The 25,526-nt window shown below is 39.9% G+C and overlaps 1 protein-coding gene across 1 annotated transcript; it reads right to left on the bottom strand.

Annotated features, from left to right (window-relative positions):
* Positions 1-4,609: 4,609 nt before the first annotated feature.
* Positions 4,610-25,526, bottom strand: IGSF10 (immunoglobulin superfamily member 10). The gene is made up of 6 exons (XM_063132068.1): positions 25,333-25,526; positions 22,000-22,129; positions 20,773-21,163; positions 13,250-17,623; positions 10,559-11,459; positions 4,610-7,421 (listed from the first exon to the last, which is right to left on the bottom strand). Exons 1-6 carry the CDS (start codon positions 25,524-25,526, stop codon positions 5,513-5,515), a joined length of 7,899 nt encoding a protein of 2,632 aa, XP_062988138.1. The 3' UTR covers positions 4,610-5,512.

The raw sequence follows: 25,526 nt of genomic DNA, 5'->3' as shown, positions 1-25,526 counted from the left end.
CACTTTAATGGATTTCAGGCTTCAGCCCTGTGCAGTATTGGTTACTACCCGTGCAAAAGTACTACTGAAATCAGTGGGACTTGTGCATGCTCAGTTGTGCACAAGGTTGCAGCCTATACCTGCAGTTAGAGACTAGAATCATTAAGCGCATATGTTTTCACACTGTTTCCCATAACTCTGTTGGAGATAAGTTACGAGGGTTTCCATAGCATGCAACAGATGACCTTTTTCTATTTCTGGGGAGGGGGGCTGTGGGGGAAAATGGTTTTCAAAAGAAAAAGTACAAATGTTACCCAGTAATGTGAAGAAAGAACTGTTATTTTAAAAAATGCTTTAGGATTCCATGGCACTCCATAGAACTGTCTGTGTTGATCCAATATACATATTTTCCCATGAGAAGCATTCTATAATGTGAGCCCTGATCTAGCTTTACACCTAATCAGCTTTGTAACATGCACACACAAACACACAGATCTGATCTTACAAATAGGAGATGAGGTGGTGTGACTGTACTTGGACTGTACCACATTCAAATGCAGGTGAGCATTATAGAGGGCTTCCCATGCGGGGGAAGTTACTACACACAAGCAACTAGCAGATCAAAGAGGAGGCTTGGCTAGAATTTTAGTTCTGTATGGAGCAGCTTTCAGTCATGAGTCCACCCCCCCACGCACACTTGCAATCTCAAATGGTACAGTTCTGGTACAGGTTTACCATCTCATCTAGTTGAACTAAGCCTTAGTTTTCTAGTCATAGGAAGAGTACACATTATTTTGTATGGCAGGTATTCAAAAGTTTAAACTTTGATTATTTTTAGTTGTGTAAATACAGTTGAAATGATAAATTTGCTGCAAAAGCACAAGTAAATTATTCATCGAATTTATTACTATAAAATAGAAGGTATTTTAACCTTGTGGAAGTGATATTTGCTCATATTCGAGTAAAGAATAATAAAATTACTGTTTTGTGCATTTTGAGAAATCTGTGAAAACCTTTTTAGAATTAGATGTACAAATTTTGAATATGGCTCATGTAGGGCATTTTAAAATATTTGGGACTATTTTACCATGTTTTCTGTATGAACTTTTCATTTGCCTTGTGATAAGATAACCGTAAGGCTTATTGTGAATAAAATAGTATCTACCAAGCAAACTAGTCAAACTATGTAGAATTAAATTTGCATTGCAATACTAGGCCATTGCATTTCTATCTTCCCCAAAGGATGTCAGAATCTTTACAGTAAAAAATACTGTTCCGAATTGTTGTATACACTGTGAAAACACTTGGTTGCACTTTGTAAAAACATAGTTCCAAATTCTTTAATAATATTATATACTCAAATTACTTTTGTTTGAAATATGAAGTCACCACTATTTCCCTTAATGTTACTGTTTCCTTAACAAATTATTAGTAGCTGTGAATTTAATTTAATGTATTTGGTATCGCAAACAAATTGTTGATGCAGGTTTACTTTGCTAAAGTCACTGCGTAGAATCACAGCAATAGCAGAGTAGTACACTTTTCTGGTCTCAATTACACATTTAGCAGTAGCTGCATAATATCCAGTTACAAAAGTTGACAGATCCCATCAGTGTACATGCAAAAGTAGAATTTTTTTTATTTTATTTAAATCTCTTTGGCCATTTTTTCTTCTCACCCACGTTTTGAAGTCTTTGCAAATTTCTTGGAATTTTACCATCCTGAATAATTTGGTTTAATTGCCTGGCTTAGTCATAATGGGCCTGTTCGGAAGACATGTTAAACCCTGCTGGTTAAGGCTTTTGGTTAAGCAGCAGGGTTTAAGGTGTCTTGTGTGATGCGCTTTGCTAAACCCTGCTCACTCACTAACCACAGTTGGACTGTCCACAGCAGGGTTAGCGGCTCTAACCGTGGCTTAAAGCATTGTGTACGACAGCACGGCTTGTGGTTAGTGCTAACCCCAGAGAACCACAGTTTTGCTAACCACAGAGCCTGAAATGTCTTCTGAACAGGCCCTATGCCAAGTTGCTAAAGAACCTACCTTAAGATAGGTTCAGAACTATTCTACTGCTATCTTTGGACATTTCTCTTCCCTTGCCCAAGCACATGCAGTTTAAAATTGAGTTTAAATTAGAACATAAGAATTGCCTTGATGGATCAGACCAAGCTCTATCTTGTCCTGCATTCTTTCCTGCAATAGCCATCCAGATGGCTCTGGATAATCCCGGTGAAGTACAATAGCAACAGCCCTCCTGTTTGGCCCAAGCAGCTGATAAAGAAGTACAACAAAAGGCAAACATCAATTAGTAGCTCCATCCATTTTTTAATATGTAAATACATCTTTTTGCTGAACCCATATTTCATTTAAGACAAGATTTTGTTCTACAGATAGGGAACTTGGCTGCAAAGGCCAAGGACAGGTTGTGATTGCACTAGACCAGCCTTTCCCACCTAGTCCCCTCCAGATGTTTTAGACTTTGATTGCCATCGGTCCCAGACAGCATTCCCAGTGGTCAGGATTGCTGAGTTTTTTTATTTATTATTACGTTATGTATCACCTTTTTCCTCTTGGAAGGAACCCAAAGCAGAGTTGTAGTCCAAAACATGTGGCGGGCCCCAGGTTGTGGCTGCTCTAGATCCTTAAAAATCTTACACCAGAAAATTCTGTTTTAGTGTTATACTGGAGTAATTATTTAGCATGATTACACTGATCTGTCCACAATTTTGAAACTTTTCCCCATTTGAGATTTGCCAACCCTGAGGGCCTGTGTTGTAAAGGTTTTGTGTTCTGACTGGCTCTGAAGATTTGGGCCTATGCTGGAATTGGGAGTTCTTAGGTTTCACTCATTCTTTAATAATGTTCTATCACACCTTTCCACTATTTAGGTATTCAAGACAGTTTACAAATACATTTTAATGTTCATTTTAGCAGGTATGGGGTTCCATATGTAGATCTTTCACCCTAGAAGAAAGAGACTCCTGTCAACTTGTGCCTGTTATCTACTCAGGTTCTGGCTGTCTTGGCCTCAATGATGGAGTAAAGAGTAATACCTCTCTGGAAGCATTTGTCTCTCCCCAGCCTATATCTACGAATAGAGCATGTCTTGAGGAATGGCTACTCCCGCTGCATGGTTCTTCCCACAGACAGCTGACTTGATAACACTTGGAATCCTTGCAGGAAAGACTTGATAGGAGTTGCTACGCTCTTTCACTGAGATCAGTTGTGGTCCTAGCTGTCATAGCTTTAGCACTGGGGCAAAAAGCAGTCTCTTCCAGGATAAATCCAGGAGTTAAGTAGCTAACAATATCCAGGGCAGGAAGTCAGGTCTTCCACTGTTTGATCCTAATGTCTTTTAACTAACCACATCTAGTATAAACCTCAAGTTTCCGTTAGTTTGGATGTAACAGGAAACTGATTTATTCAGAAGCATAATCTTTTAATCATCTCTCATGTGCCAAAACAGAGAAGAGGTAAGGGAGACAGGGGAATGTGAGTCTGAGAATTACACTTGTAAGAATAAATAATTTTCAGGTTTGAAGCAAAATATAAATTTCTTAAGGAAGCCTTGAAATATAAATTCTCTTAGCGGATGGCATCTTGAGTAGATATTTGCCATCTTGTGCTCATAGATTCTTCCTTTTCACCTATCCAAGGAAAACAAACAACATATCCAACCTCAGTTCTTGAGCAATTAGCATAGAAGCATCACCCTTGGAACAACAGATGTGGACTTGACGTTGGAAGAACAGGAGTTGTATGTGTTATCATATATACACCAGATGTGGGAGAAGTTGGACATAGAAGTATGATCTCCTCCTCAAAATATGCTGCTTACAAAGTGTGGAAAAAAGATAGAATAAGAACCATGTATGGGCAGCAGTTTCTGATGGAGCAGAGAGTGTTATTGTCCAGAAAACAAAGTTCTACCACTCTCTCAAAACACTTTCTTAAGCATTCAAAGCTTATCTCATCACAGATTCCAAGCTCTACTGTATGTGGCATGTATGTTCATTGCATCTGACCTGGGAATATAATTGACAAGCATATACAAATTTTTGTTGTAAGGTACTGGGAGAGCTCCTTGGATTGGACCAAAGGTTCATCTAGTCCAGGGTTGGGGTTATGTGGCCTCCAGATGTTATTGGGCTACAATTTCCATCAGGCCAATGGATAGTGATGATAGGAGTAACAGTCCAACATCATCTGGATGGCCATACATTCTCTATCCTTGATCTAGTCATTCTGTTTCCAATACTACCCAGCTAGGTGATTCTAGATTAGGGATGTACGGATTTTATAAAATCCATTCCGTCTGCATTTCACACATTGTCAGGTGTCTTTTGTTTCCTCATTTGCTCATTGGTGGAATCAGTTCCCCCCCCCCCCAATTTCCCCAATTTGCATTTGGGCAAATTTGTACTTGCTAAAAAGCTCAAATCCCCTCCCCCAATTTACAAATCCGCCCTGACATGCACATTTTCATGCTTTAGCCAATGGGGGAAATGCACAGTTTTGGCCAGTGTTGTTTTTATTTTACACATTTTTCTATGACTAAATTTGCGTAAAATTCTGGAATGTAAACCCCCCTAAAAAACTGGTCTGCAAGTCTGCAGAATCCATGCAACTCAGGAAAAGCTGATCTGCTAAGGAATAGATGTGTCAGATTCATAGAAATCTGAACATTTGATTCCATTGCAGATTTTTCTGACATCCCTATTCTAGATGCTCACAAGGAAACCCATGGTTTGCTCCCCAGCCACTGGTAATATGTTGTGTACTTTTTAAAAGAATGACATGTTAAACTATACTTTTTAATATAAAATATTTAGCAGTTGAATATTTGGCAATCAGATCATTATTTACATCTACATTTCTTCATATGCATGTTTGGTGGCTCTTTATTTTAGAAAAATAATCCACATTGTTTCTTTAAAACAATAGCAGTACCATTAAACTATTTTCTATTGGTTCTTTCATTGCCCCACAAAAAAGGACTCCTGCATGAAAGAAGAAAATTTTAGTATTACAAACAGGTGAACACCCTTTGTTTTAAAATATCTGCAAGAGAATTACAAAATTGCCATAAATGTCAGTAAGATAACAAAACAATCACATTTCTTTTGTACATATCTTCGTATATCTTTACAATGTATGCTTTGCTTATACTACTATCAAATGGAAAATAACAGACTAGAATTTTTAAAAGCCCCCTCTTGCTAAATATTTCCAGTTACATTGCAAACATTGTTTGATTAAAGTATTCATGTTGGTATTCACTGTTGCTTTTCTTGGGAAATTAAGTGCCTTCAGATTTTTTAAGTCATTTTAAAATATCACTATAAGATCAATATTTGGACATAATGCAGATTTCTCCAAAATCTATCTGGCTCTTTGCATGTCTACTGTACACTGAGAATAGGAATTGTAATGAAACTGACATGCCTTTTGACTGGTTTTTATTAAACATCTTTGAAAGCCAAACTTGGTCCAGATTAGACTTTGTTATCAGCTGTTCAAACTGTACTGCTCATTTCAGATTACTTGAACATTCGTTACTGTGGAATCACTGCCAAGCTGGTTCTTAGCCATGCACTTATATGTGCCAGAATCTGACGATTTTGGATTCTGAATGACTAATGTTCCTTGTGGATGAAGAAGTTCACTTCCAGATGGTCGGCCTTTGCTGCCTGTGGAAAGTAATGAGTGGTCAGGCAGCTCCCATGTAATTTCTGGATTTGGTATTCCCAATGCCATGCAGTGAAGCTGAACTGCTACTCCTGCCATAGTGCGAATATTCCTGGGCGGTTTGTTTGTAATCCTTGGTGGATGTGCCACAATCATTACAAAAACAACTATTGTTGAGTCACCAGCATAGTTCTGAGCTTTGCATGCATAACTTCCTCTGTCATGAATCGTTGTTTCTTGGACAACTAAGGTACCATTTTCCAGTAATGTGTATTTCCCATTAATCTGAGGGTGGTCTAGGACATAGCCACTGGGAACTGTCCATACAATGTTTGGTTTGGGGCTTCCACCAGCAAGACAGTGAAGGGACAATGATTCCCCAATAATGCTTTTTATTGCTCCTTTTGGATGGATAAAAATTGTCGGTTTCTGGCCAACTTCCAATATGACTAACTTTTCAATATAGCCAACTTTATTTTTAGCTGCACATCGGTACTTGCCTGCATCTGCTTTAGAAGGACTATAGATAACAAGAGTGCCACTGCTTCCCAAGAAGTACTGGACTGTTTTGAAACCACTGGAAAGCCGTGTGCCATTTGGTAACATCCAGATTATCTGAGGAGGTGGGTTTCCATCTACAGAGCAATTCAGCAAAGTGGTTTTTCCAGGCTTTGCAATTATTTTCTCATTAAATGGATTTCTGAACATTGGGCGCCTTAGCATCTCTAATACCTCCAGTTGGACCACTAATATGCTTTCTCCACCATCATTTCGTGCCACACAGATAAATTCTGCTGTATCTGAAGGTCTTACATTGCGAATTTCAAGAGTTCCATTTTTGTGTACTGTTATTCTGCTCCCATAGTAAGGGGCAGTTAGGAAAATATTGTCAGGCATAATCCACATAATTTGGGGTATGGGTGTTCCTTCAGCTCTACAATCAATTTGCTTCTTTGAGTGCTTTATGGCTGTTGTTTTAATGACAGTCTTGTTTGTATACAAGCCATTGATCAGAGGAGGTTTAGAGACCACTTCTAGTTTATATAGTTTTGTATCATCTCCACCAGAGTTGCGTGCAACACATATATATTCACCTGCATCTAAGAGTCTCACTTTAGCGACAGACAACGTCCCATTAACATGAAGAAAATATCTATGAGTGGAAGCTGAAATCATGTCATTAGAGGGCAATAACCAAAATATTTTTGGCTTCGGTTCCCCTATGGCATCACAGTCAAAGAGTGCAGTGTCTCCTGCTTTTACCTTTGCATAAGTCTTAGAATTCTGCTTGATACGAGGTGCAGCTGCTATTATTGTTATGTGTACTTTCATCTCATCTTTACCAAGTGTGTTTTGAGCGTAACATGTGTAATCCCCCTCTTCAGCTATCCCAACCTTGTTGAAATACAGAGTCCCATTGTCAAACAGAGTGTACCTCCGTGACCTGTGTCCACTGTCATCTGCTTGCATCATGTTGTTGATCATTGTGCCATCTGGCAAACTCCAAGATATCTCTGGTTCTGGTGACCCAGAAGCTTTGCAATCCACTTTGAAGTCTTTCCCATAAGGCACCAGTTTCTTAAAATACTGCTTTTGATCAATTTTTGCAGGCTTCATTGTCACACTGACTTTCATAAGGATCAGGTCATCCCCCATTTTGTTCCTTGCCACACATATATAGTCACCTGCATCCTTTTCTGTGACTGCCTCAACAGCCAAGGTTCCATTGGGATGTACATGGATTCGATTCCCCATTCTAGAACAGGATGGGAGAAAAGAATTAGTTACTATTCTCCTGTGCCAGGGAATGCCAAGACCCTGACTGTGCTGATTCTCAGATGGTAACCTAAGACTTATAAAGCAGCAGATATAAGTGCATTGAGCAGAAGTGCTTTGGAAGGTCATTTGGAACAATCATGTAACAGGTATAATGTCTAAGGCCTGGTGTTGTACATTACCATAGTGGCATAGAAGCCTCTTCCCCATGGTGGGATTTTGCACTTTTCTGGTAAAATCCAGATGGAGAAACCATGGGATCAGTGGAGTTTCTTTGACATGGTCATTTTTGACACCTTCATCTTTCTCCCTGGCTTCAGGTGACTTTTGCATGGAAAGAAGCCATATCACATGCCCATCTTGTGCAGTTTCACCATGTAGATATTAACCAGAGCAACATAGGACCACACCATGGCAAAGGAAGTGTTGCAGTAATTTATTACACTGTATTTAAGTTACAGGAGTGGCAGAGGAGGCAGCCAAGTCCAGTTTGGAATAAGAAATTAGTATGGGAACAGCATTCTTGTATGTTTTGAAAAACTCTTACTGAACATAATTGTCCATTATATTACGCAGTGTCCTCTTTATAAGAATCTATGTGTAAATTATTTGTCTGAATTTAGACTCAGGAAGAATTTTATTATATCTAGTGAATTTTTATGTTTTCTGTTGTTTGAACTTGAACATGAAAATTATGTTATCTTGCGTGTTTTCTTATTTGTATTGGCTGTTGAATTTGTTGATCATCTCTGAATGTCTCTTCTGGTTTGGTTACGGCTCATAGCTAAACAATAAGATGATTACTACTGGATTTATGTGGTACTTTTAAACATTTAAAGTTTTAGATTTTGTCTTATGTTGTATTTTATTATTTTAATTGTTTCCCAGAAAGCCTTAGCTATTGGGCAGTATAAAAATTTATAAATAAATAAACAAATAAATATCAGAACAAAGTTCCAACCTTGTTTCATATGTGACAAAACTTTTGCATCTCAAGAACTTCCATTTAAGCCAGAAAGATGTTGTCTCTCCACCTCCTGTCATTATGTATATCATTTACAAACTCTTAATGAATGCTACGGGACATGACAGGTGTAATTTGCATAATCACCACCCAGCGATGTCTTGTTATGTCATCTGAAACTGGGTGGTATGGCTTGTTGGAGGGTTAAATAACCCTCAAATACCCCATGGGCTGTTGTATGGTTATTGTTGAAGCTACAGTGGCTTGTTTTGATCATATGAACCGGCCCCCCGACTTAATATTTATTTATTTATTTATTACATTTCTATACCGCCCAATAGCCAGAGCTGTCTGGGCGGTTCACAAATATCTTTTTTGCCTATATTTGGTTGGATAACCTGCCCATTCAGTCCAGTTTCCTCATGCCCAACAAGGTCAGGTTAGTGTTAATTAAAACAATAGCGCAGAAAAGTGCAAAGCCCCCTGAAAATGTTTGCTAGTTACATCAAAATGGCTATTGTTTCCCTACTGTCCTCACTTGTTCAGTACAAGCATGTTGTTATATCAAGTCCAGCATGTAAAATTAGCAAGATTCCACACATCTAGCATGATGTGGGAAATACATTCTATGGAGGGCTTGATGGAAACTTTTCTTTGCCAATGGTAAGAGGAACCTGGAAGCCAATTTGGTCCTATGAAATTACCTACTGCAAGGCAGTACAGAACAGGAAAGCTGAAAGCATAGTGTTTTGTCTTATTCTTTTTAAAGGCCTTGCAAAGAGCTGGCAGACAAGTTATCCATATGGTCCTGGATCTAAGGGTTTGGAATCTTCCCCGATTTTCTAGGCTTAGTTAGAACAGTCTAGAGATTACAAGATTTCTTACTGTCAAAGCTCTAATATGTAAACTGCTGGCTTCACTTAAACAACCCAATTGATGGTTAGTACCCATTGAGCTGGCCACCACTACACTAGTATGAATAATATACCACCATGAGTTAGAATAAAATCTGCCAAAATGTTATAATGAAATCAATTTACTATTATACAGATGCTGTGGAGCTGCAACCACCCAACCTCCAGCAGGAATGAGCTTTTAATGGGAAAAGAATGGTGGAGAGGTTTCAGGGCTGGCTGCAACAGCAGCATGGGGGTAATTCCCCTCCTCCCTATGCTGCCTGGGGTTTCCTGTATTTTGCCACTGGAAGTTTCTGGTATTTTGTAATATTTGGAATAATATACAAATATGCAGGTTGATCATAGGTGAGGTTCCATCTTAGACACTCCATTAGATAGCCAAATCCATTGCCCTGCATCAGATCTCCAGAGAGAAGTAACTGCCTAAAACACTTGCTTTCACTTTGCCACTCTCCATGTTTCTTGCAGTTTGTCCTAAGTACTGTTTCAGTTGTTTCCGCACTCATGGCTAACTTGCCCCCTCCTCTTGTTTGAAGGTGGATAATCCATGTCCTGGCCTTCATGGGCCATTTGCCTGTATTTTTCCTAACAAAAGAATTGCCTGGCAATTTTGGCTCAGTGTTTCTTTCTCTCTTCACCCTCTCCTATCCATTGTACTCAAGTCCTGCTTGTGTGCTTTTTGTAGGCATCTGGTTGACCATTCTGGAAACAGATATTGGACCAGATAGGCTAGTCTGCTCTAAAACTGCAAATTTTACAACAACATTAAATTAAACCAAAGTCATGCAGCTAAATGTTTGGCTAATAATTTTCAGTTGGCTTGTGTGGTTCCTCCCCAATGTAGCTTCTTACTGTACACCTTACCTTTCCTCTCTACTATTTCCTCTTCCTGTTTTTATGCTCCTCTGACTCCTCTTAGCATCCTCCTTCTCTTTCTACTGGTCCACATCCTCTGGTCAGAAAACCCTCTACTTCCTGCTGCTTTCCCAAGTCAGTTATTTTACATCTCCCACCACATAGACCTCTGCCTGTCCTTCTCCAGCATTTAAGCAACTCAGCAAATAGCAGCCAGAAATGTGCAGGTTAGCCAAGGGCAGCCAGAAACTTGTCTGCTTGCTATGACACAAAGGCAGAATTGCTACTCAGTCCCAGAAATTTTATCCCCACCTCACAAAATCCTTTCATGTATTACAATACAGATGCTAAAGTAAGAAATGCAACTTCCAAGAGACCTACCTGTGCCATTGGTCAACGACAGCTTTGGAAGGTAATCTCCAGATTATTTTAGGTGTTGGCTCTCCTACAGCTGAGCAATTCAGAAGCAATTTGTCCCCAAAATTCAGTTGAGTCAATCTTTGAGATGAAATTGCAATTCTGGGAATTATATCTCTATGGTTTACCTGGAGGATTACTACTCTCCTTTCTGACCCAGTGGAGCTGGTAGCTATACATTCATAATTCCCACCGTCAGAAGGAGCAATGTTCCTGATATAAAGTGTTCCATTGGGGAACAGAAATAGCTTGCCATTTATATATTGCAAAGGCTTCACCACAGTTCCGTCAAAGAGGACCCAGTGAACATTTGGATGTGGGTTTCCTTTGGCTGTGCAAGGAAGCTTCAAGCTTTCCCCCATGTTCACCACCACATGTTGCTTCTTCTCTTCCAGTATAATGGGTGGTGCAGCAATGACTTGCAATCTTATTGTCACTGTATCTGAACCAGCTGCATTATTTGCTGTACATGTGTAAATTCCTCTGTCATAAACAGTGACTTTCTTTATGATCAATGTGCCATCCGTTAGTACAGAAACTGCCTCATTCCACCTAGAAGATTCTGACATGTACGTTTTGTTTGCGAGGACCCAGGATATGGTAGGAATGGGACGGCCTTCAGCTTTACACTTCATGGTTACTGCCTTGCCAGAGTGAACAGTAATGATCTTGGACCTTCGCCCCAGAATTCTAGGTGGATAAGTCACCACAGACAATGTGATAAGAAGCTTGTCGGAGCCATGCTGATTGGCAGCCACACACAAGTACTGCCCACGATCCTGGATGTTGACATTCTGGATAGAGAGAGTACCATTGGGAAGAACCTCGAGTCTGTTACCACGTTTGTGTTTTGGTGCATCAACCCCTGGTTAAACAAGATGAAAATAAAATTAGCCAGATCACTTTATTAAAATCTCGCCTTTTGCTTTGCTTGGTACAATAATAGTTTGCAGAGAGGAGCATGTAATGTCTGTCTGCCTAGGTTTCTTTACTACACCCCTGCTATATTAATGCATTACACTTCCCTTTTCCAGCTTTTATCCATGTGTATATGGATTCAACTAGGAAAAAGAAGGGACGTGACCACAGTTTATCTCACAGAATGAAACAGCTACAGTAGTAACATCCTGAACTGGGGATAACACTTTTGAGTTTCTCAGCAGTTTCTTATTTCCACCCTCTGTTTCCATGACAAAAACTTGAGGGCTTGACATTTAGCTACCACCCGTTGTTCCAGGTGGTGGACACAGTAAGATAGTTGTGGTTGTGTACTATGCTATTAAATTGCTCTTTTTCAACTTCCGATAGTAGTTAACTTTGTTCTTTAAGGATTAAGCTGTTAATTCTATAGTAAGTATGACATAAGAGCTGCAATCCTGCATCATGGTAGTCCTTTACAGGACTGAACAGGATTGAAACACATGTAACTAGGAAAGGAGTTGTTGTAATTGTTTTATTATTGTTATTGTTTATACTATTATAACTGCAACAATTATTTCGCATCTTTTCTACAAGGAGCTCAGAACTGCATACACAGTAGTTCTCTCCTCGCCCCATTTTATTCTCATAATAATCCTGTAAAGGAGGTTAGGCTGAAAGAGAATATCTTGCCCAGTGAGCTTCATTATTATTATTATTATTATTATTATTATTATTATTATTATTATTATCATCATCATCATCATCATCATCTATATACCGCCCCATAGCCGACGCTATAGGGCGGTATATAAATGCGGTAAAGTTACAAAGATTAAAACACGGAACATTAAAAACAAATATACAAAATTTAAAGTCACAAAAAGCATACAATATCTATCTATTCTGGGTCAATTAAAAACTCAACATGTGCTGTTAAATGCCTGGGAGAAAAGTCTTGAACTGACGCTGAAAAGATAATAATGTTGGCGCCAGGCGAGGCTCATCGGGGAGATCATTCCATAATTGGAGGGTCACTACTGAAAAGGCCTTCTCCCTTGTTGCCATTCTCTGAGCTTCCCTTGGAGTGGGCACTGGAGGAGGACCTTAAATATTTATTGTAGTGTACGGGTAGGTTCATGTCAGGAGAGGCATTCCATTGGGATCTGAATCTCCCCAGTTCTAGCCCATCACTCTATCCACTACAGCACACTAGCTATCATTGCACCTTCACAACCCAATCTTAGGGATGTAAACATACGCCAGATGTTAATACCACTATATACACCTGGGATCCCTAACATGGTGCCCACAGATACTTCTCTTGACACCCGGCAGGTTCCCTGTCCCTCCTGATTATTACCTCATTTCTTCAGATATTTTAATTAATTATTTTTAACCAGAATGCTGGCATGCTGCAAAGCAGAATGCTGCCCTCTAATGCCATCTTTATTTGGGTTCAAAAGAATGCTTTTGTGTTTTGGAACGCTGCTTTGTATTATGTTCTTGGGCAAGTTACTTTCTTTTAGTCTCAACAGTTCATGCCAGCCATTTTATGAATGGGCAAGCCCACAATTGGCAACCATTTTGTGACCACATCCACAACATCATCTCAAAATTTGAGATGTGTCCACTGACCCAAAAGGGTTGGGGACCCCTGCTATACACAATGAATTCTAGCTTATATCTCATATATAATAAAATAGAAAATGTTCCATAAAAACTTGGGAAGCTTACCTGATGATACCTTGGTCCAGTGTATTGTGGGCAGGGGGTTACCACTGGCTTCACAAGGGATGAAAGCATCTGAATTAGCTAAGACAGTAAATGCTGCAAATTTTCCTCCAATTATCCTGGGTTTTGTCCCTCTGGTTTGGTGGAACAAATTTAAGGCTATCAAATTGGTAGTAGTAGATTCCTGGTCTGCTGTCTTCTCAGACCAACTTTTGATATAATTCTTGTTCTTCCTCCACAAAGGAGTATATTGAGTGGAGCTCTGTGGAGATTTCAATGTAGTTAATGCATTGGCAGTATGGTTTTTGCCTCTTTCTGTAGTTTTAGAAAATGGCTCACTCCAAGAGATTTCCCCCATCCTGGGAGATGCAGTGGTTTGTGTGATAGTTGCACGTGACATGAACATGGTTTGAGATACTAATGGGCTAGGCTCTTGTGTGGTGGGGTATCTTGCATTAGTGGGAGTTTGGCTACTTAGAACAATTTCAACCGGAAGTGTTGCTTTTGTTGTTTGCTTTTTTTGAGCAGTTTCCCATCCCACACTATTATATGATTCATTTTCTGACACTGTAGCAGTCTGTGTTGGTTTGGTAGACACCGGTGCCAGTGTTACCAAGGATGTGCGTGATAACACTGTGGTTGGGCTTATTGTGCCCAAGAATGATACAGTGAGTGGGATCATAGTAGCAGGTGTTTCAGAAGACAAGTTTTCCATTGGTAGCCGAGCATTTTCAGTGGCGATATTCCTTGCTAATAGCTGAGCAGTAGTTGTGGATTTATTATCTCTAATTATCTCTGTTGTGCTAAGCACTGGTTGCTGTAGTGTAGCTGTAAAATCATCCACACTGGTGAATTTTGAAAACAATTCAGTTGGTATGGGGCCAGCTGACTCAGTTATTTTTTTAGTTGTTTCCAAAGTAGAAGCCATGATTTCTTTGGTCAGGATAACTGCTCCTTTACTGACAATAAAGTTTTTGCGCGAAGCCGTTAACTTTTTCAGAGGCCTTCTCCTCCTTTGACCCCTCCTTCTGCCTGGTCCAAACACTTTGAGTTTGGAAACTTCCTTTTCAACACGAGCAATTGCAGTTGGAGTAACAAGTGGTATGATGCTAGTGGCATCAGTTTCTTTTCTCAAAACAGTTGCAAGATTGGAGACATAGGATGAAGATGGCAATTCTGTAATACTGAGTGTTGGTGTGGGGTCATGCTTTACCACCACGTCATTACTGATGGGTTTAATTCGATTTGTGAGATCATTAGTTTGGTCCTCACTCTTCAAAACAGCAGCTTTATATACTGGTGAAATTCTGTACATTGGTGTTGTAGTTTGAAGAGGTGTAACAGATACCATGGTTGAGGCTTCTTCACTTGTTTGTAATCTGGGTTGCTTTTCCAGTAGCTCCTTTTGAACATGGTTGCTTCCAAAGAAATTATGCCAAGGAATTTCCCCTGTTGAAACACTAGAAGGATTAGTCCCAAGAGCAGGAAGGGTAGAATTAATAGCCAAAGACAGTACACTAGCTTTGGCTGATGTGGTTTCCATGCTTACTCTAGGGCTATGGATTGTTGCTATCGGAAGTTTTATGCTAAATGATGGGTTTGTGTCAGTAACTGCTTGTAATGGTGTACCAGATTTTACTTTTTTGTGTGACACAACTTGGGGATTTTCAGGATAGAATGGGATTACTGTAGAAGTTGTATATTCTTCAGCTGTATCCAGTTTGTTGCTTGAGAATGCCAATGTTTGACTTACAGTTGTCACTTCTGGATGATGAGTTTTGAACAAAGTGGAAATAGGTGCTTCGGAAGTAATCTGTTCAAGAGATTTGTTGGGAGGAGTTAAGGAAGGTATGCTCACTTCTACAGGGGGAAGCAGAGTTGAACTTTTCTGAGTAAACCCTGATCTAACAAAAGCAAATCTATGATCTGCAATGTTTGGAATACGATCAGGTCTAATGATTCGTCTTCTACCAGAAATCTTGCGTCGTCTGCCATACCGTCTGGAGAGTGGGGTGTGAGTTGTAGCATCATTAGCTACCTTTAGCTGTTGATGAGTGATCATAGTTGAGTCTGCAGGTAGTTGAGGCATTGTTATTTTTTGTGTACTGTAAATGTGTCTAAATACATCATCAGGTACACTGACTACAGATACTTGACTATTGGATTTCCCTATTGTTTTCTCAGTTGCCTGTGCAAACAGATCAGTTTTTCCAGTACTTTTGTGGAAAGTTACAGAGCTCTTAGTAATATTTGTTGCTTGTGTTATTGTTGGTGTAATTTTCAAATGTACATTATTTCCTCCAGGTAGTATCAATCTCTGGGAAGTATTTAAAGTTTCTGTTGTACTTGGTAGCTTATATGATGGTGTTGTTGATGACTCCATATTGATTGGTGGTGTAGGTAATGTTTGATATGCTTCAAGAGTTGTTCTTTCAGTTTCAGATTTAAGTTCCATATATAAATTCTGGTTCTTAGGTCTCTCAGAGTGTACAACCATTGGGCTACCAACTGGAGTTACTGTTTCTGTAACTACGACAGATGTTTCCAGAGAGCTGTAATTACTTGATATGCTTCCAAGTTCTGCTGTTACTACATTTCCTGAAGCTTCCCTCAGAGAGTATACTGCAGGTCTTTTAGTTGCTAATAGCATAAATTCTTCCTCTGGAAATATGTCATCTCCAGATGCCTCCTCCTCATTTCCGGAAATCTTTGAAGAGAGAAGTACTTTTACTGTTGGTTTCATCGTGGCATTTTGTTGTTTCCTTAGCAATGTGGTACTTTTCGTTTTTTCCAAAAATGCTGCCCAGCGCAGTGGATCAATTCTCCTGTTGGAGGGACTAAATGGTCTTTTATGTCCTCTAAATCGTTTGTTCATTTTCTCCTTCTTGTGCCGATGAATTTCTTTGTAATTATTTTTGATTTTGTTTAATGTGGAATGACTTATAGATGAAGCTTCAGTCGATGTTTGACTGGTTACTTGGGTTTGCATGGTAGATGAAAGATTTTGAAGTTTGGTGATATCTTTCAGCTCTTCATTGCCAGACCCTTCTGCTGCCTCATCTTCTACTTGAATATCTAGTTTCTGCAATCTGTGTGAATTCCTTTTAACTAGTACTTGGTAAACCAAAAAATCCACACCATATTGATTGGCTGTCACACATTTGAAATAACCACTATCCCGGTCTGTTATTTGTTGAATTTTTAATGTGCTGTTGTGAAAAATAAACTTGTTTTTTGAAGAGTGATGAAGAACCATTTGCTCAGGTAAGATCCAGTCAACAGATGCTTCTGGGGAACCTGTAGACTGGCATGGAAGGTAGACTGTCTCACCAAAAAATACTGACAGCAGAGGACCATTTAAATGGTTGTGTTCCATGTAAGGATCTATCACAGTAATTCTAAAAGTCAGAACATCAGCATCATTGTAATTAGTTCCTACGCAGTGATAAACTCCGGTGTCAAAATTATCTGCTGTACGTAACGTGAGCTTTCCAGATTTTGCTATCATCATTCTCCCATCTTCACTAACATACGGAGCTCTAACCTTGCTCCCATCAGCTAATACCCACTCAATTACTGGGGTAGGATCTCCAAGTGCCTGGCAGTTCAATTCCACAGACCCGCCTACTAAAACAGAGCATTCCGTCCTTGTGCTGTTTTCTCGTACAATCATGGCCCAGTTTTGTCTTGCTGATTTTGGGGCAGCACCTGGGAGGGTGATTTGAGCATCCATTAAATATCGGATGTGCAGAGTGTTGAGTGTGGTTGCTGTCCTGTCCAACTGGAATGCTACTTGGCCTTGCATCAGCCAAGAAGGCTCAGCTCTCAATTCAGCTTCTATGTCAGTGAAAAGCTCTTCATTTTCAGAATCTGTTTGCTTATACTTATAACTAATATAAGGAACTCCTGTCAGTAAGTGATTTCTTTTAAGTTTTAATAGAGAGTCGCTGTAAAGGGCCAGTATGCTCCACAGGGGCTGGATGTGCTCATAGTCAATGCTACATACAAGAAATGTTGACAATGATATTTCAAGGACTGTGGTGTTGTTGATTTTTTTAAGTGTGACTGGAGACATTTTTGCAGGCGTTTGCACATTGCAAGCCAAGTTTGCTCGATTCCCTGCTTGGTCTGTCATGTTTAATACCATGGATCCTATGGGAGCCACAAAATCTCTGGGAGAAACTGAAATAAAATCACCATCATCTGGCAAAGTGATGTTCTTCAATTTCAAGTTTGTATCTATAGTTGGTTTAACACAGTTGAAATCTGAGAGTGGCATCTCAGCTAATGGTTTGTCTTTAGAATTCCTGGGACTGGCACACGATGGACACTGTAGAATGCCAAGAGGTCCTCTGTCTTTTTTGCACTTTACAACATCTAGAGAGAAAAGGATAGAATAGTTTTTATTTGACCGATTTTGGCAAAGCTGCAAAGTATTTCCGGTGTTTATTAAGGAAGTTCTCAATCAGTAATCATTTAAATCTCTTTAGGAGCCAGTACAGTCTTTTGTCTACTCGCCATTGTTATTACAAAACATACTTGGACCAGGACAACTGGCTTAGAGTGTCATCAGACAGGGGGGGATCGTGTTTCTCTACCATTGCTATGGCCTCCTGCTGCTATCCCACAATAGCGATGATCTCATTACACAGGGAAAGAAAGAGGAAGCAGCAACGACCACGTGGTCCATTCAGTGGGCATTTTTATTGCGTTGCTTCTCCACAGCAGGAAATGGCGGCAAGTCTTGCTTTAAAAAAATAAGTCAGATTTACCAGGACTATTTTGTCATGGAAAAAAGGCCAGAAGGGGTGTGAGACACACGTAGGCAGACGTCATCGTCAAAACTGTGAGTGGGCAGTAGCGAGTATATGATAAAACACTCATCTGATGACACCCTTAAGTTTGGGAATAACCACAAGAGCAAGAGGTTCCTGGATACAAAGTTCAGAAAATACTGACGTGTGATGGTTCAAGTCTTTTTGCCTATCACTCGTATTTTATGTGGAAACCTGAACAACTGGTCCTCCATCTTGCTCATACCCATATTCTTGTCCCTAGATTTCTTTACATTGATTAAACAGACATATGAATGCACCATTCAAAAAAGTAAATGTTAATGAAGCAAATGCCTTTTAAATTGATTGTACTTCTATATTTTTTTAACACTTCATTATGTGACCATTTTGCTTATCTTTCTGCAACACACTGCTTTTTTATTTTTATGAAGTGTGGTCTAAAAGTGTTTTAATAACTAAAACTAGTAAATAAAAATATTGATTCATTGCCCTCTTTCAGCAACAAAAGACTGGTTCCACCATAGGGTTCACATCATCCCAGAAAAATAATGCACAAATGCTAAATGGCAGTGGTCATAGTTGAAAATGGCAAATATATTTCCTCTTCCCTGACTTAGGACTTAAAGGTTCCCCTTGATTCCAGTAAACGAATCCAGAAATGGTAAATGGCAATGAAAAAAACAAAGATGGACTATGCAACAAGACTAATATTTTGCAGATAGCATGAACCTAGTATCTTGGATCTTTGAAAAGTTTTGTGTTTATGATATGCACCCATCCATGGGAATCGTTGCAAAGCACCAACAGAGAGAGAGAGAGAGAGAGAGAGAGAAAACAACATTGGAAGAAGCTCTGGGGCCCTAGCTATTCTAGCTATCTTTTTTAAAAAGAAAAAGGAAGAAGCATTGTATTTTTCTGCTTGGTAGTATAATTAGAAATCTATTGAAACAATTCGCTGCTATTGTCCTACTTGTTTGTCATAAAATCTCATGCCAAAGGATCAGAACAATGGCCTTTCTATCCCTATTATATGTTAAAACATGGTAAATACATGTTTGGGAGAAATTTTGACAGAAACAATTTGGTCTGAGATTGATTTCTTCAATTCATTTTCAGCTTTTGGCAGCTCCATCATACGCAATTTATTACCATAAGCTTGTTGACACATACCAATGAAATGGGGAGTAGGGGTGAAAACAGAGGAAGATGCATTTTTCTTTAATGTTATGGGGGGAGGGGAATAGTCAGAGAGGAACAAGGCAATTGTCCTCTGGGAGTTCTATGTAAGGTTGTAAAGTCTCCAGATCCTTTTGGTGGGATCTTTCACTTCTGTATCATTTTTCCACAAAAGCATCTGTCAACCAATCTTTGTATGAAGTATTTCAGAAAAAAACACATTTCTGTTTACAATTAATTGTGAAAGCAATACATTCCATAAACTCTTGCTGTTTTCATAAATGAAAAATGTGACTACGTCTGCAGTATTTAACGTGCCCTAGCACAGTATTTTCAGCCACAAAAATGTTCAATGTTTGTGATCAGTAAGGTTGCAACTTTTAGACTGCAATCCTCTACCCACTTACCAAGAAGAAAATCCCATTGAACTCGATAGGACATATTTCTGAGTAAACACATGTAGGATTGTGCTCTAATCCTATAGGATTGCAGCCTGGGTAAGCCTTGCACTTCCTGCTCTGCATCTTAGCTAGCGGAGGCTTCAGGGAGGCAAAGAGGCTGGGGACAGCTGGGGATACCTCATAGCCCCACATCCCCAATCTCTTCCCCTCCCCGCCCCCAGGAACACCTGTCTTTCACCATCTCTGTGCTCCATTTTGTGAGTGCAAAGAAGTAGCCAGTACAGTTCTTTCCATGACAGCTACGACAGCGAATGGATGTGGAGTATGGTTTCCTGGCTCCCAGCTCGCAGCCCTGTCTACAACTCGGACCCAGGAAACCAAACAACCCTATTGCTTCCTAAATTGTTTTTAAAATGTCCATCTAATTGGAGAGAATTTTTTTAAAAAATACAAGTACTTATAAAAGGTGCACTTTTAGCACCATCTTACAAGGCATTCCTCTTTTTCACATAAAAGGGAATGCCTCTGCTAAGATGTCTAGTATTACACAGTCAAGCATCTTTTAAAAGCAAAGTATGTACAGTATACTTTCTGTTTCATTAGGCCTATGGAATTGATCAACTGCCTTCATATGATTTCTCAAGTAAGACAGTGATGGGGAAACTTTTTTGAATTGTGGACTAAATCTTCACAATGGTCTCAGATTTTTCATCCTGAAAAAGTATATAATATTCCACCGAAAGTCTTATCAGTTAGTGCACTATTTATAGATCTCATAGGAATTTTTTTGGTGGAAACAAAGCATCTTAAAGGAGACTACCAGCTGTTTGAGGTATATTCTTGCATGTACTGCGTGGAAAAAACCCCTGCTGGTACAGTATTATTAGAATCAACTGCCCTGTAAGAAGCAGCAGAAGTAGCTACCAGCAAAGTAAACATTTCATCATCACCACCACCTCCTTTAAATTGGCTGCTTAAAGACCACATGCAGTTTTTATTGTGATAATGATTTGTTATTGTTTTTGTTGATCTTACGTAAGCCATTTTGGGAGCATTGTCAGCTGAACAGCAGTGTAAAAATGTTTCACATAAATAAACATTGAGTTTATTTATGTGAAACATTTAAATAAGCAAAAAGGAGCATGTTTGGTACCTGCTTGCTCTTTTGCCCACTCGGCAAACCATCTCAGAGTGCAATCACAAGTCCAGGGGTTTCCATGAAGGTAGAGGCTCTCTAGGTCAGACATATACGTGAAAATATCTTGAGGCAAAGAAGTAAGGACGTTGTCAGACAAATAGATATGCTTTATGGAGGATGTTTTGAAGATTCGGAGATAGCGCAAAGTAACAAAAGTATCTGGGTGAAGTTGTTTCAGTAAATTTCCTTCCAAGTGGACCAGCTTCAGTGAAGTAAGACCATAGAAAGCTTTTGGGTTTACAAATTCAATTTGATTATGATCCATATGCAACCGTACCAAGCCTGAGAGACCATGGAACGTGTCTGCTTGAACAACTTTGACTTTGTTATAGCTCATCTTTAAGACCTGTTGATAGAAAGAAAGAGAGAGAGAGACACACACAAACTGAACTAAAAGCTACACATAATCTGAAAATTATAATCAGTTATCTTCAAATGTTAGATTAACAGCACACCCCTAGTACATATTTAATCACTCAGGCCATAGCTAGATGGGGCTTTATCCCTGGGTGATCCCCAGGATTGTCCCTGTGCGTCCACATGACACACAGGCATCTCGCCCTTCCCTTTAGGCCTGGTTTTTCCACGGTCTCGGGCTGAGCCTGAGACCGCGGAACATGTGGCCAGACGCCATGGGTTGACTCGGCTCTGCGCGATTCCTCGCGAGGAGCTGGGAGCGGCGCCCATCGGGGGAAGGGTGGGAGGAGCTGGGTAAGCAATTTAACTTTTTAAAATTATTTATCTTTAGCGCATGAGTGTTCGTGCACTGCTGCCCCTTTAAGTTCAAAAAATGGCGAGCGCGACGCTTCTCCTTCTGAGGTCGTCGCGCGTTGCGTATAAACGGAGGAGGAATCTTGCGATAAACACATTGCAAGATCTTCCCTCCTCCGTTGTGGGTTAACAGGTAGGTTACTGGTATTTCAGCTAAGGCCACTGAAATAAGTGCCACTGTATTCAATGCAGCTTAGTCCCTAGCAAGTGTGTTTAGGATTGCAGCTAATGCAAGAGGGCAATTTGTTCAGTAATGAGAACAACTTTGAAAATACAAGGTGAATAGTCTGCAACAAACCTAACATATTACACCACTTGAAGGCATACTTTTCACCTAAAGAAAGGTATAGGGGAGAAAATTTCAAAGTTCTAAACTAAATCAATGGCAGATCATTTCCAGCTCATCCTTACCTGTAAGTCATGTAAATCAGAGAATGTCCTGTCTTGAATAGTACGTATCTGATTACTGTGCAACATCAATAACTCCAGCTTCTTCAGGCCAGAAAAATCTGTTTCATTCAGTTTAACCAAACTGTTGTAACTGTAACAAACATTTCATTCCAGATCTGGGTTTAGTCAGTCAGCTATAGTCCAAAAGTAAAACAAACAAACAAAAACAGAGTCTCTCTTTTGCAAATGCATAAGCAGAGTTTAGTTAAAACTTAAAGCTTGCCATGTCAGATTCAAGAAAACTTGACTCGAGCAGTGGCAGATGAAAATTATCTTGCTTTTGCTATCATGCATCCAGGAATATGAATGATTTATATAATTTATTTATTCAACTTCCCAACTGTTGCTCTTAAAAACACAATGCAATACTAGTTACAGAACACTCATGAAACTGGACTATAAATAATACAATATCATCAAATCATTGATAAAACAACCTTCAGCTTTCTAATTCAACTTTTTGCCCTCCAGAATTTTTTGCCTACAATTCCCATCAGCACCAACATAGTCAATGGTGAAGGATCATGGGAATTACAGACCAAAACTTCTGGAGGGCCAAAAGTTGCCCACTCCTGTCATCCGCAATGATCACATAGGAATTAGGCAGGGCTTTTGCGTAACTTCTTAACACTCTAGTACTCACAATAAGGGTCTTTAAAGAGCAGGGTGAATGGAATCCTCTGCTATGTACTACAACTTTGCATGACATCCAAAGACAATGTGGGTGAGCAAACATGTGTCCTAGAAAGCCAGGTTTCACTGAGACTTTGGATGCTCCCATACATGTATGGTGAACCCTGACCTGCATGTTCCCATAAATAGTCTTTTTGCATTCAAATCCTTATTAGACTTACTTGATATCCTTGAGCAAGTAATTATCTTTTGACCTCTGTTCCTCATCTGTGTAATGGGAGTGATGAATGACCAGGAATAGTGAAACATAAAATGGTGCACATATTGTAAAGCTCTTTGCAAAGTTAAAATAAAATTTATCTTTTATAACTTTTATAAAAATTATCAGTTCAAGATCAAAAACCAAAACCAAATGATTCCATCTGCATGCTGCGACCCAGTATTGTTAGGGCTGATCTTTTCTTATTTAATGTTAGGATAAGATGCTTGTGTTTTTGATGAAGGCCTTCCCTTGTCACTGCAACACCCCAGATTGCATTTGTTTATGGCAACTGGTCATGTGGTGGAATATGTCAAACAGTGCCTGACGTATATCAGCGCCTATCTGCTCTTTTAGTGCAGCTGCAACATCAGAAGCATCTACCTCTAGTATTAAAATAAACACTTTTTTCATTATGTCCAAGTTAGGTGAAGGGAGAAATTCTGGTTAGCTTAAATTAAGCTCCCTTCTAATTTAGTCACAGTAAATGCAAAGCCAAGCCTCTCCCAATGACCTTATGGTGAGGTATATACGGGAGAAGGCACTGCTGAATCCTGGATGCAGGCTGTTTAAAGCAGGGGTAGGCACCATTTTGGGGCCCATGGTGGCCATCTGGCAATTTGAAAAACTGTCAGGGCACGACCATGACATGGCTGCTCTGGTAAGCATGGGTAGTCATAAAGAGTGAATAACCTACCCAAAAAACTGAGTACAAGGCAGAAGTGGTGTCTGAGCTCCAACACACTAAACTCATTTCAACCCAGTTTTCAGTGTCAATAGAAACATATTTTACAGAAGGGAAACACTTTTTTCTCACACTTCCTCTGTAAGTCAACTCTATTTTCTCTCTCCCTCTCTGGATCATTATCCCCCATCCCCCCGCTCTCTCACACATACACACACACACACACACGTCCTCATCCCTCTTCACATGCAAGCACCCCATGTATCTAGCATGCATGCATGAATGTATGCACACATATCCCTCCCTTTTGCTGCTCATTGAAAAACCACTCTTTTTCAGGATCCCTCCAAAATCCCCACTAAACCCTTTATCTCTTTTACTCACATCCAGCCCCCATCCATTCAGACATACAAACACACAACCTTCCCCAACCCCCAGGTAGCTCACAACTAGCTTCCCCAGCCACCACTGGCTTCCTGCTGCATTCCCTCCTCCCTCCCTGCTGGCTCCCTGATCCCTCAGCTGGCTTGTCACTGCCCTCCCTAGACCCACTGGCTTTCCCTAGCCCCCTGTTGCTCTCTTTACCACCACCACCCTGCCGTTACAGCTTACCAGTCAGAAGTTAAAGGAGAAACCTGTTGTTGTTGTTGTTGTTGTTATTGGCTGGGCATGCTGCAGAGGACAGCATCAATCTGCAGCAGATCACCATTTTCATTTCCTAAGAACGTTTCTCAGCCCCACATTTAGCCAAGAGACATTCATGGGAAATAGATTACAGTGAATAGAGGACCTAACTTTGCTTTGAAGCAATCCCAGTAAACAATCTGAGAAAGATTTTTTTTTTTTTAAAAAAGAAATAAAATAGGGGAAGGGTAGAGCACCTCAGGGAGTACCAAGGAAAGCGTCCAGAGATGCACTGGTGCCCACAGGCACAACTTTACATACCCCCACTTAAACCATGGTTTGTTCAATGAAGCCAGGATCAAACCATGGCTTATAATCCTTGCTTATTAATAAACCATATTTAAAACCAACCATAGTTTCCCTGGATTGGACATAGTTTAAAAGTGCAAGCAGATGTTTCCCTATTGTCTTTGAACAGCTATGCCAGAGGAGGAGAGGCTGAAGGGGAAGTGCAGACTTACTGCATTACACCAGCTCTAAGATTGCCAGTGTGACTGTAATCAGCTGTATGCAAAAAGGGGAGAGAGAGAGAGAAGAAATGTCACACAGCTGATAATTGGCACACAGATGAGGCAATCACACAGCTTCATTCAAAGAATTTTACAAGAAGCCCAGATACTGGAACCCTTCTGTGTTTTCCCACCATTTCTTCCATCTTTTTCTCACCAGAAGAAAAAGATATATTAAGGGGGAAAAGATGGAATAGCTACACAGCACATTTTGACTGCTAGCACCAGGAATCCCCTCCATCTGGAAGCATCTTGAGAGTTTGGATGCATGATGCATCCTGTTACCACAGGCAAATTTATACTTAGTTGATGTCCCAGCCAGGGAGGGGAAACAATTAAAGTGAATCAAGAGTTTATTTTGGTGAAAATTGATATGCTGATTCTATTGCCTTTAGGTGATCTATTTCAAACCAACATGAATCAGCCAGTATCCCTATAAGGTTTTATCCCAATAATTGTAGTAGACAAGTCAGCCAGATCTCATTACTACACATCACGATTTGAGCAATACTGTGTAAACATACCCTAAGTTGATGCGCTCCACATTTGGGGGAATGTGCGTTGGAATGGTGGTGAGATACCGGAATGTGCAATGTACTTCGGTAGGTACATAGCAGGCACAGAGCTTAGGACAGGCACTGCTGCCAGGAAAAGCAGCCAAGCAGAAACCAAAGAGGCATCCTAGAAAGCAGGGGTTGCTTCTGCTTGATCCTTTCAT

This window comes from Elgaria multicarinata, chromosome 8 (genome assembly GCF_023053635.1).
Source record: "Elgaria multicarinata webbii isolate HBS135686 ecotype San Diego chromosome 8, rElgMul1.1.pri, whole genome shotgun sequence".
Lineage (NCBI taxonomy): Eukaryota > Metazoa > Chordata > Lepidosauria > Squamata > Anguidae > Elgaria > Elgaria multicarinata.
Note: the sequence above shows the minus strand (reverse complement) of the source record. Positions and strands in the feature narration are given on the sequence as shown.